The sequence below is a fragment of the Melopsittacus undulatus genome, chromosome 5, assembly GCF_012275295.1.
Source record: "Melopsittacus undulatus isolate bMelUnd1 chromosome 5, bMelUnd1.mat.Z, whole genome shotgun sequence".
In the NCBI taxonomy this organism is placed as follows: domain Eukaryota; kingdom Metazoa; phylum Chordata; class Aves; order Psittaciformes; family Psittaculidae; genus Melopsittacus; species Melopsittacus undulatus.
The window spans coordinates 57,517,963-57,530,620 of NC_047531.1; the positions used below are offsets into that span (position 1 = coordinate 57,517,963).

General features: G+C 40.8%; 1 protein-coding gene across 1 annotated transcript in view; it reads left to right on the top strand.

Annotated features, from left to right (window-relative positions):
• Positions 1-12,658, top strand: part of BCL2L13 (BCL2 like 13) — a 44,757-nt gene that overhangs the window by 22,373 nt on the left and 9,726 nt on the right. Inside the window, exons 5-6 of the mRNA XM_005144359.3 lie at positions 47-116; positions 4,687-4,830. Coding sequence (XP_005144416.1) covers positions 47-116; positions 4,687-4,830 — 214 coding nt within the window. The remainder of the gene's footprint in view (positions 1-46; positions 117-4,686; positions 4,831-12,658) is intronic.

Here is a 12,658-nt window from a genome sequence, read left to right on the forward strand (position 1 = left end):
CTTTTGTTTCCTTTTATAACTTTCAGTGTTGGTTTAACTTCTGCAGGCCAGTGACATATCAAGAATATCGACAGCTCACAGAAGAGACAGCTGCCCATGCCAGTGGATGGAATAAGGTACCAAATAAGTGACTTTCACTTTGATATGTCTTGCATCTGTTTGATGTCCATAGTGTTTTATTAGGTTCATATGGTCAATCTGTGCTCTGTCACCCTCACAATAAAACAGTGTTTCCTGATGGAATTCAGATGGAATTACTTCCAAACTATGGAACAGGGGAGACTTGAGACTGGATGTAAGGAAGAAGTTCTTCACTATGAGGGTGGTGAGGCCCTGGCACAGGCTGTCCAGAGTAGTTGTGGCTGCCTCATCCCTGGCAGTGTTCAAGGCCAGGTTGGACGGGGCTTTGAGCAAAACCTGGTCTAGTGGAAGGTGTCTCTGCCCATGGCAGGGGTTGGGAACTAGATGGTCTTTAAGGTCTCTTCCTACCCAAAACATTTTATGGTGGCAGATTACGTAATATGTATTTTTTTAGGTATTTTAGCCAGAAGTTATCTAATGAAACTGTTAGGTCAGCCTTCCTTTATTATACTCAAATGAATAGTTAAGAGTTGTTGCTTGACATAATTTCTTAAAAATAATCACTTTTAAATTCCCAAGAGAGATTTTTTTTTCTTTAGCAGTTTTGTAATGAAATCCAAGATAGATGTTTTCATAGTATTTCCCTACTGTTTCTTTGCTCCCATCTCAGCTTCAAAATGTATGTTAAAATAAAGTGCTAAACATGGTGAAAATAAAAAGTGACAGTACCTTCACAATATTTAAATGGTTCAGAAAACATAAGGATGGTGTGCCTACCTTCTTCAGGAACAGTTATCTCAATAGGAAGCTTTTTTTAAAAATAGAATGCAGATCTGAAGCTGAAGTATCCTATAATAATTTCAATGTAGGATGAGTAGAGAATTACTGTTTCCAGATTCGTCTTCCATTAATCATTCAAATTAATCATTCAAATTCATCATCTTAATTGTTCTCTGATGGGTTCACTGGGCATCAGAAACATAATGATAAAATGAAATAATTGTTTGCAAATTTAATCACAAATTGAGTGTTACAATGTGGTCTTAAGTTTAAACTAGAACAAGAGATCTTCCCCCCCCCTTGATATTTTTTCCCAGAAATAGTTTTCCTTATGTAGATGTTTCTGCTTACTTCAGAAACTGATCATCTAGCCAGGGGTGCAGGCACTTTTAAAGCAGTTTATTAAACACTGCTTGACAATTTACTGCCCATGGCTCCAGCAATTAAAATTGGTGCGTGAGTCCTTTAGGTTTATCATCTTATGATTCATAACATTTTAGTTTAAAACAACCATGACATCTGATTATCAAGAAGGTGGCTTAAGCTAGCACATTGTACTTTTCATTTGGTGAAAACTAAAAACAAGCATGAAGTCCATCATTGTGGCCCAGCTGGCAAGGGAAGAGGTCAGTTGACTACTTGCTCTCCATATGCTATTGGTACACACCTGAAGATCACAGAATCATTAGGGTTGGAAGGGACCCCTAGAAATCATCTAGTCCACCCCCCCTGCAAAGGCAGGGTCCTGATTAGATGGATCAGCCACTTTCAGGTGTTAATAATTCAGCCTTCATTGCTGATACCCTTTTGTGCAGGTCCTGTGGCTAATGGATTTTGGTCCCCATCAGCCATTGTAATTGAGAATATCATCCAGAAGTCTTTTGCATCATCTTTGCTTACCCTTAACATTTGTTGCTATAAAACTTAGAGTGCACAAACAAACCAGAAGGGAAATTTTTTAGATTAATACAAAATCTGTTTGTGTTGGGTCCTGTGATAGCTTGATGCTTCAGGAATGCCGAGCAGTTCCTTCAATAATACTTGTTTTGAGGAGATGGAATACATCTGCATTGGTTTCATTTCCTTTTAAATTCCTTTATAATTTTAATCGGAATTGTATTTTATAACAGAAGAAATCTAGATCTTTCCTGCAGCCATAACCTAGGTTAATTTTCACCCTAAAAAACAAGCTGTTAGAAAAATAGGAAAAAGCAGCTATAAACAGACATAGTATTAGGTCTAATTAGCAGGCACACAGCAGTGATATGAGGCTGTGCTGGCCTCAAGTTTGTGACAGTCTGAAAGACTTTACATATAAATTGACTCTACTGGGAGAACTGAAGCTTATTCCCTTTTATGATTAAATTATAAAGATATACAACTAGCTGAGCTACCCAAACCAAATAATAACTCACGTTCAGAGCTGCATGTATCCTATAGTTTCTTGGGTGGAGCAGAAATTGAAGATGCACAGTGGCAGTGGCAGATGTCAAAGGGTTAAAACCAGGGAAATCCATTTTCACAGATAGAATTCTGTGTGATCAAAACTTGCAGCTGATCCAGACTAGAAGAAATAAACTAACTGAAGGCAGTAGATGAAATCTGTTTTCAGTTATATGTAAGCTGTTTCTGCTGTGCTCAGTAGTGGCATCTTGCACAGCAAGATGCTCTTTTTGCTTTCAGTAGCCTATGGACTAGTCTATAAAATCTCACTAAATTTCTGAGCCTCTGCTGTTGTAGGTATGTATTTTTATATGTATGTATTTATAGAAGCCCCATCTTTTTAATATACAGAGTGTGATGCACTCAGAGAGCCACACTGATCACTTAAAGTCCCAGTTTCTCTGTGGCACACAGCAGACTCAGGGTAGTCTTTGCAAATCTTCCATGATGTTACGTGTGAGAAGGATGGCATACAGGTAAGCACATACTTCTGGAAGGTACTGGATTACCTACCTGGCTAGCTGGTTGGAGGTCAAATATGGACAAAAGCTTGGTCTGTCTGGTTTACAGTGGGGAAGGTATAATTTTTAGACATATCAGTTTTCAAAGAGCAGTATCATCATGCAAGCGTGAGCAGAAAGAATACACTTCTAAATATAGCTGTGTTTTTTTCCATTTAAAATTGTGGATTCCAGAACACAGTACTATGTTTGAACTGCTGAAGGGATGTTAACTGACTGGCACATGGGCTGTAAGGGAATGTTTTCAGTCACTAAACTGGGAATATCGAGCTAGATGAGGAATTATTGCAGGGAAAACTAATACATACAACATCAGTTCTTCCATTAACATCCCACAGAAGCAAAGTTTACCACAGACATCAGAAGTGCTGGTTCTTTGTAAAAAAAAAAAGTATGATCAGGAAAAGAAATTATTCCATGTATTTCTCAAAAATGGTGATGTGAAAATAATAGTCATGATGTTGGATTCTGTAAAGAAAAGGAGTCTTCACCTTGTATTTGAAATAAGGCTCTTATTAAAACCAGCCTAAACCAAAAACACCCCAAACTCAAGGCAAGTTATGTTTGTGTAATCAAATAAATATTATAAAAATTGAAATACTCCACCGTTGAGTTTTTATGCTTTTAGCTTAAAACTGAATATTGCGTACATACCCCAAAATGCCTAATCCCACTATTGTGCATCAGATAAAAGGTTAACAAATACTGATATTGGGAGTCCACTGAACTGGAAGTAGGTTAGGAGTCATCTTAATGTGCCATGTTTACTGAATAATGGAGCCAAGGAATAATCCAACAAAAATGTAAGACATAGTTATGTAAAGAAGTAGGTGAATTTCATGTTGAAATAGTCAAAAGGTGCACAGAAGTGGCAATGACTTTGGATAGAGTTTCTTCAAAGACTCTGAACTTTCTTTGAAATGATGCTTTTTTGGCACACATCTGAATTTGTACTATTGCACTATGGGATTGCAAGAGCATAACTGACAGAAATCTTTCATTGACACAATTAATCAGAAATCTTCTGATAGTAAAGTTTGTTATTTTAAATTATTCCCCTGAAGTTTTCTCCTGCCAACTATTTTCTGTCATGCTGTGCTTGATACTGTGTATGTTTTTCTTCAGTCAAAATATAAATAACCCCTAGCATTCCTTCCTAGGCATACTGGTGGAGGGAACTGCAGTTGCTTTTCATTGTTAAGGCTTTATTTTTACTTTGGTCTAGTTCATTTCATCACTGTCACACAGCTACTCTTATGTACAGGAAGCTGTTGTTAACCTTTATGGAAGTATTGTGAAGGTAATTTCTTTGATGAGTTTACAGATAATATCATGCAAGCCTGTTCCCATTCTTACTGGTCTCAAAGTCAGATGTGTCAATAATTTCAGTGAGAACAGAAAACTGGGTGGTGTTTGTTGGTCTGCATGGGACTGGATATTAGTTTGATTTGGGTCCCTTGCTCCTCAGGCCTGCAGAGGCTTGCTAAATTTGTGAGGAGTGGATGGATTGGATATATAAGTTTACAAAGGAAGATGGCAACAGTCATGTTCAGTACGCCAACATCTGAGCTCCCTTCATTTCCTAAGCAGCCTTTTTTTGCCTTTGCGTCTCTTGCTTTCAGCTTACAGTAAATGCCAAATATTTTGAGATCTCATTGTTCATGCTGTTGTGGTTAACGTGGGAGTGCCCAAACCTCTGAAAGATGGCTAGTCTTGACAGCATGCTTTTTTTATCTTGATCCAAAAAGATTGAAGTTTCTTCTGACACTTACTTGACCTTGACTTGCTCCATATGTTTCTTCTTTAACAGCAGTTATTGGTAAAGCTTTCTGTATTTATTCACATTCTTGTTCTTTTCAAGGTCTTGGTACCCCTGGTTCTGCTACAACAATTTCTGATGGAGTTAACCAGACGGGGCCAGGAGCCACTGAGTGCACTTGTGAACTTTGGGGTGACATATCTAGAAGACTATTCAGCAGATTATATCATTCAACAAGGAGGATGGGTAAGAAGACAATGTTTAATTTTCATACTTCGTTCAAAGCTTATTTCTAAGCATGATACTGGTCTTAATAGGGGTGAGAGCAAGGAAAGGTTTCTAGAAGTAAGCAGATGAGAGAAGGAATGCCCCCCAAAAAAGAAAAAAAGGCAGGAGGTGAGACCATGGAATTTGAAACGGATCTTCACCTCTCTGCCCCAAGGCAGAGCTGATTTTTACCCATTTATTTCTGAGATTGACATTAAAGACCTATGGGTTTGAACTCAATGACTTCCCCAGATAGTCTGTTCCAGTTCTTTGCAAGTCTGGCTTTGTGGATTGCTCTTGAAACTGAAAAGGTCCTCAGATGTCAAGTAGCAACTACTTTTTCTACATTGTGTGTTAAGATGATAATTTGTTGCTGTATGGTGAACTTTTGTTTGTGTGTTCTTTCCTGTTGATATACATACAGAATTGCATGTAGAAGCAAACAACCGTAACAAGAGATACTGTGCCTGAGAGGCCTATCTTTCTGATAGTATATTCATGCTCTAGTGACTGCTGGAAATTACACATTTTTTCCCCTCTTAAATGTCAGGGTTTTCTTTTTCAGATAATTAATTGGGGAGCACTCCATACAGAACTGTATGTAGGTATTAATTTACTTTTATAATAAGTGATAAAATAGCTAATGCATACCATGATTTTATCACTATATAGGAGCATGGATAGAATGAGCAACCAAAATTCTTGTGCTGTATTTCCTTGTGGAAATCTTCAGTTCATAGTAACCAATGTTTCTGAGTCATGGCATGCTGAGAAGTTTTCATTTAAAAATACATCACAGAGGCAGCTCACAGCTGATGAGCTGGGTCTTGAAAGCTGAGTTTTAGATGACTGGGTTTGGGAAGGATGACAGATTTGAATGGAATTAATCTGGGATTAGTGAAATAGCTCCAGCAAGTTGATTTATTCTAAAAAAGAAAAGCTGCTCAGGAAAGCCCAGTGATTAAAAAGTGCCTGTAGGAAAATATCTCATTCAGACAGCTTCTTGTGGTTCAGGACTTTACCTGAAGGGTTTTTTAGGAGTAGTTTGTTCTGGTATTTCTGCACATCTGCACCTTCCCATATCCCTTCCTGGCAATGGTGGGTGATAGTTTTCAGGGCCTTTGGGAGAGATTGCTTGTCTTAAATGGACAGAAACACCAACAGCATGCAGACAAGTGACCTTAGGTCATTTGATAAATGCACTCTCGTTTCAACGTATTTTCATCCCAGGAAAGGTCCTTACATGCAGCTCTAAGATGGATGCCTGTTTTGCTTTTCTGCCTGTTTTGTTTCAACCTCAGAAAAGGCTGTGGTGTGTTCTTTAGCCCCTGTTCAAAGCCTGCTATAAACATACTTAATACAGCACAAAGCCTCTAAAAGCAAGCAGCTTTCCAGCATGGCCTCCGAAGGGAGGGGACTGTGCTTTGTGTTTGTGTGACTCTGCATGTATGTACAGATCTGGGTAGTCAGTGTTTAACGGGCTACGAGCTTGTCTGTATACATCCAGTCAGGCATAAAATCAGACTGACATAAGCAGTACAGCAAACAAGCCAGAGCTATTTTTGAAACAGCAGAAGAGGCGAGGAAAGAGACAAGGTGATGAAAATCCTTTCCAGCTGAATTCATGTAGCTGCACTAACCCTTTGTGAGTTGCTCTGGGCCTGGGGCTGGGGATTCACTGGGCTTGTGGCTTCATTTGGAGGAAGGGATTTATTGGGTTTATTGATCTGCTTTTTCCCTGCAAGGAAAATGTTCCTTTTTATCGAGTGGCATGCTTCTTGGTTTATTCCAGGTCTGTGGGATGGAGCTCTGGGGATGGCAGTGCTGGGGTAAGGGTGTGTTTCTCAGAAGGGCCAGGGCAGAAATTCCTGGCAGGCTGTTACCCATCACCCAAGTGGTTTGCATTTTTAAAGATAAGCATCTGCCACGGGGGCTTTGTGTGCTCTATCAAGTTGTCAGCAATACTTTGCTGAAGCCATAAGGGCAGTGTATGAACCTGGGAGACTCCAGCGAATTATGTTTCTGTGATAGTGAGAGGTTCAATTTTTGTGTTATTCTGGAGCAGTGTGGAGATGGCTCTTAAAACTGAGAAGACAGCAGAACAGCCTGTTTGTTCGTGGATCAGAAGCAGAGGAGAGCTTCACAGGAACCAGCTTTTTCAGGGGCACACCTCAATAACTGTATAGTGCCTCTGGTGCTGTTTTTTCCCTTGGCACCACTTAATTTGGGATCTTCCTCAATTTCTGGATTAAAGTCAATCTTTGCAAAGAGGGAAGTAGCTAGTCAAAGGGAAGGGGTCAGCTGAGCCCTTCCTGTGCCCCACTGCAGATACGTGGAGTCAGAACTTTAGAGCTGTGTCATCCAGTGGGCCACTTGCTGTGTCATGCTGTGCAGCCACGATGCGGCTGGAAGGAATCACAAGGTTCTGCATGTGTGCAAGACTTGAAGTTGCTTTGTGGGCTCAGGAGGCTTGTAGGTCTGGGAAAGCATCAGATGGTGGACAGCAGTTAGCTTGAAACAGGATTGCTAGCTCAAGGGAATAAGTCTAATGACTTGGGTAGCTGGCAGTAGATATCTAGAACTTGGTGTGGCTTGTAAGGAGTGGGAGATTTTGAATACCAGAGAGGTAGAGCCTCTAAGATGAGAAATTGCTTTTCGAATTTTCACCTCAGTCCTGCAGAGGTGTGGTGATGAGGTTGTGTGTTGAAACAGCCCTTATTTGTGCTGTTCCACTTCCCCTAGTTCTCTTTTACTGCTTTTGGATGAGTGTCTTTGGTGTAGGAATGTCTGTAGTACACTGCATATGTGTTCGGGTACAGCTGGCAACATAAATGTGAATGAAGAGATGAAGTCACTACTCCATCTAATTTACAATCTCTCAGATTTTCAGGTAGATGCAAGCTGAGTTTGGAGGACTGTAGGAGGAGAACTTTTGCTTTCTTCTGGACAACCTCCCTCTTTCACTAATTGCAATGAAAGATTTGGCTGCAGCTCTTACATTTACCCTGCTTCACTTGAAGTTTTAGTATGATCTCTCCTTTGAAGCATGTTTGGCATTCCTGCTTCTCTAAATAGGCACATGTAGGGACACACATTTCTTCCTCCTGACTCTCTCTTTTGAACGCAAATGGTCATACTGATATCTCATTCCCTTACCATCTTGAACCATCGCAAACTGATTCCCAGCCTAATTTAGCAGTAGTTTTGTTCTTCTGTCTCCCAAAAGCAGTGTTAGGGCTCAACAAGCTGCCATGCAGTGTAAGTGCTGTCCCCTCCCCTTTCCTACTCTTCCCTCCCTTCTCCTCTTTTCTCCTCCCTCCCCTCTTCATACCTCCCCTCGCAGTTCGCTCTGACTTCTCCAGGGCTGGATGCTGCTGCATCAGAAGCAATTCTTCGTCTCCTGGAAAAGTGCACAGTAAGGCCAGTCAGTTGGTAAGGATTGTTTTCCTCTTCCTTTCCCACTCCTCCTCCCAAATAATTTATTTCTTCTCAAGGTCTGCGGATCCTGGTTTCCAAGGTTAGATTTAATCTATATTGAAATAGTCTGGATATGTCTGTAAGGAGGCAAAAGAATAAGATTACTTGCAAGCTAGGTGCCTTTTTTCCCTTCCCCTCAGATTCACATTCATGTTACAAGCCCATCTGCTTTTCACTTGTTTGAAAGAGGTGGAGTAAGTGCATGCAATCAGTGTTTGGTTAAAAACATGTCTTAGTAAGAGGCTGGTAATTGTGTTTGTGACTCCTAGCTGAAACTGTCCCTGCCTTCCCAGGGTTCTTCTCTTGTGATGATCAGACCTTGATTTGAATTTAACTGCTTTACTGCCCATGCTGAAGAGAGTAAAAGTATATTTGCTTGAAATATTCAGTGCTTACAGTTTCCTATCTCAGCCTCACAAGAGCTGCTCTCTGTTCCCAATGTTTTGTCTTGGGCTTCCCTGCCAGTTTTGATGGGTTTTTTTTGCTGTTGATGGTTGAATGATCTGTGTACTGGGAGCCTGTTAATAATGTGGAGGGGAAAAAGAGTACAGATACACTTGTCATTCTGGGGAAGTGAGGCAGCAGTTTGCCGTGCTGGAGATTAAAATCTCCTGCAGCAGTCCAGGTGTCTGCTTCAGAATGACAATGCAGAAATAGACGTGCTCCGCTGGAGGAGAGAGAAGTTGAACATGGTAAAGATGCCAGAAAAGACAGTTTTTTAATTAGGGAAGTCCTAGAAAGGAGCCCTCCTTTCAAAATAATTCTACTTTATGCTTGTATCATGGAACACTGCAGTGCTTGCTTCTATTTGTGTGTAACTTCTTTGGTATGTAACAGATTGTGTTATTTTTTAGGCATTGTGGCTGAGGGCAGAAGAACTTGAATGGTCAAGGAGCAACTAGATCTACTTTTCTTTTTCCCCTCCCAACAACTTCAGATCAGTCTGTCTGAAGAGTTGGTCTCTAAATAACTGAACTTATTTCAATTTAAACCAATAAGGCTGCAACCCTAAGGGTGTTGCTTTGGTGCTGACTCTCAGCATGTAGTAGAGGTTATGTTGGAGGGCAGGGGAAGGAATAGGATCATTTCTTCAGGATGTTCTAGTCAGAGCATTCCTTGAAGGGGATGAGAGCAGTGGCTGCAATATCAGTGTGCTTTGATTTGCTTCACATGACCTTTCCTCCCTTGTTTTGCCTTAATAAAAAGCACAATTCTATTTGTGGAATCTGTTTCTGTTGGCTCCACCTATCTTGACAGCTTCACACGGATGAATACTACAGTAAATGTCTGAGGATTTTCTGTTACTCTTTTTTAAATACATTGTTCTAATTGATTGATCTGGGTGTTGCCAGCTGCCCCTTTATAATCCATTTCTCTGCAGGATTAGCAGGGCAATGCTGTCAGGTCTGGGCCTGTGGACAGGGACAGAGCAGAAGGAATTGCAGCCTGGTGTGGGCTCCAGGTGGGAGCAGAGCTGTCCTAACCCTGTATGTGGGCACAGCCTTTGCCTGCTGAGCCCTCAGCGTAGGCAGCACTTCTCCATCGCAGTAGTGAATAATAATAGAGGAGGGTGCTCCTCTGTTACAGTTAGAAATCATACAACAAGCACATTCCCATCTCCTGGGAGATTTGTTACTGTGGGAAGTTTGCTTGTTTCCCCAGAGGGAGGATCTCTGGACACAGGCCAGTTCATTGCTCATTGGCTTTTGTTTTACAGACACTAGAGTTTAGGTACAAATGCATTTGGTGAGTTCCTGGTGCTCACACTGTTGCTGGTGTGAGGAAAGCAGTGACAGAACCTCCTTTTCTCTCCGTGGTCTGTTATGTGACAAGATAGTCAGTGCTCTCACCTAAGAAAATTCCTGTCTGTGTTGAGCACTTTGAATTTTTGTCATAGTAAAGATTGCTCTCCTGGGACATTGCATTCTGGCAACGTTTCCTCCTGTACCTCAAGGCGCTCTTTTTCTTGGGGAGTATATGTAGGTCTGTGTAGTTTCAGGGAGGAGAAATGGTTCAGGGGACACAGATACTTTTTCCTACAGGGTAGCACTCCTCTGTGACCCATGTACAGAATGTTTTCCTGTGCTAGATAAATTCAAGATCTGGGATGTATCTGTGACTTGCTGGGCTTTATAGTCTTTTTGGGGAGGACTTTATTGTGTCTTCAGAGATGAGATTGGTATGAGTTGCCTATCCACAGCATTCCTTGTGAGAGCAGAGTTACTGTTACCGTGTCTGTCTGTACTTCTTTAAGAACTGAACTAGAGGGACTAGTTGAGCTTTTAAGAGCACTTAAACCAAACCCAAACCCTAGAAGAATACACACAGCTTCTACAGCAGTTAGACACAGTTGTTTTGCATGTATCTGGTCTTCTGAGCTTAGAGGGCAGGGCTTTCAGAGTCTCAGGGTCTAAGATGCAGTAAATGCCCCACCAGACACTGTGATGGGGATCTCTTTCCATTCATTACCTAACAACAATCTCCATTATAGTTGCAATGTGTACTGATACTCCTGCTATTTTTATAAGGGGAAAAAAAGTTACTTTTCTCTTTGGGACATTCAGAATATTGATTTGAATATCTGTTCTCACCAGAAGCAGCTTTACAGAGATCAGGCTGAAATTATTATTCTAGTAAATAAGGATTCTTTTTTTTTTCCTTATGTGTAGTCAGAGTTTTTGCTGCTTAGCAAAGACAACTATAATTAGTAAGTCAGTTTATGCACTTAATAAGAGACCTATCAGAAAGCCATGAAAAATAGTACAGTTATCAGCAGAGTCAGTTGTCAAGTCTTGATTTATTTTGTGTGTGCTATGTTTGCTTTCTTTAAATCATAATTGAAACTTGACAGGGGTTTATTTAAGTAGCAATTTCTACTACATGTTAAAGACTGGTAGTGTTCTGAATCCACTTCTGAGAGTGATTTTCAGCAAAGTCCATGTTACTGACAGTGGCAGGATACAGCTGAATCCGAGCTGAGGGGTTCTGCTTACTGGAGGAGCTTTCAGATAGTTTTCATTATGTCGTTACCAGTTTACAGTTGTCTGGTGTAGCTCACCCTGTAGCACAGGGCTATAACCTACCAAGGGGGCGAGTCTAGCACATTTGTTACAAGCGCTTTCTGTCACTTTTAGAAGTCTTGTGGAAAACTTCAGGTTAAACCCCATAGGCTGAGGACAGTGATGGACTTTGGTAGTTCATTTTAGGCCTGCAAATGTCACCTTGACAGAATTAAGTTGCTCTTCCCCTCAGGACTGCCTCATATGCTGTGTGGACCATCCTTGTTGCATTCTAGCCAAGAAGGAGACTATTCGCTTCTCTTCGTCCTTGTTGTAACTTGTGCCAGCTCTTCCCTCAAGTGGCAGTGGTTGGGATTGGGAGTGGCAGGGTGTTGCTCTTGCTTCTCCAGACATACCTGATGTGGTTATGTCAGTATGCTGGATGAGGAAAAGCACTCCAAGTCTGCAGGTCTCCCATCCCAGATCTGAAGAAGAGGAGCTCTAATTTTCCTGGTCTGGAGTAGTAGACTATCCATTTACAGTAAACAATGCAGGTAAAAAAATGTTTACATGTATTTGTTATTTAGTGTTTAATCCAAAGTCCAGAGCTTATATAAGGCCTCAGGTTATTAAATATCCTTCCACATGTTCCATCATGTCCTGAATTAATCTCTCTGTGGGAGCTTTGCTTCTGGGTCACATCTGTAGATGAACTGAGGGAATAGTCCTAAATGTCATTCAGTGTTTATTGCAGCTGCTTTAAAAGATAAAAAAAAAACCTCATACAACAAAAAAAACCCATACAAACCTCAACTGAATCAGCACAAAATCTTAGCTTTATCCTCTTGACTTTCTCAATTAACTCTTAATTCAGCTCAAAAAATATTAATCATGTATCCCAAATAATGCCTGTTATTGTCTGGCTTTTTAATTGAAACTTCATGACGTTTTAATGAGAAAGTAGTGAAATTACCCATCAACAGGCAGTGTGAGCTTTTCCCCAGGTTACACAACCTTGGGCAACCTGTCTTTCCAAGCTTGGAGTTGTGTCCCCAAGGCACTGACATGGAAGTTAAATTGTCTGTAAAGACAGACAGGAATCAGCCAGGCTTTAGAAGGCTCTGATTTTTAGGGAGCCAGTGACTGGTAACTTTTGAAGTCAGTGCAATCTGTGTGGAAAAAGCGAATGATAAATTGCTGGAACCTCGTAGGCCCTGCCTTCTGCTGAGGGCAGGATGGGTGTATAGGTTTGCTATATGTATTAATAAAGCATCTGAAATGTTCAGGGTTCTCCACGTTCCCTGTATTACTATCCCTTTGTTTCCTTACTC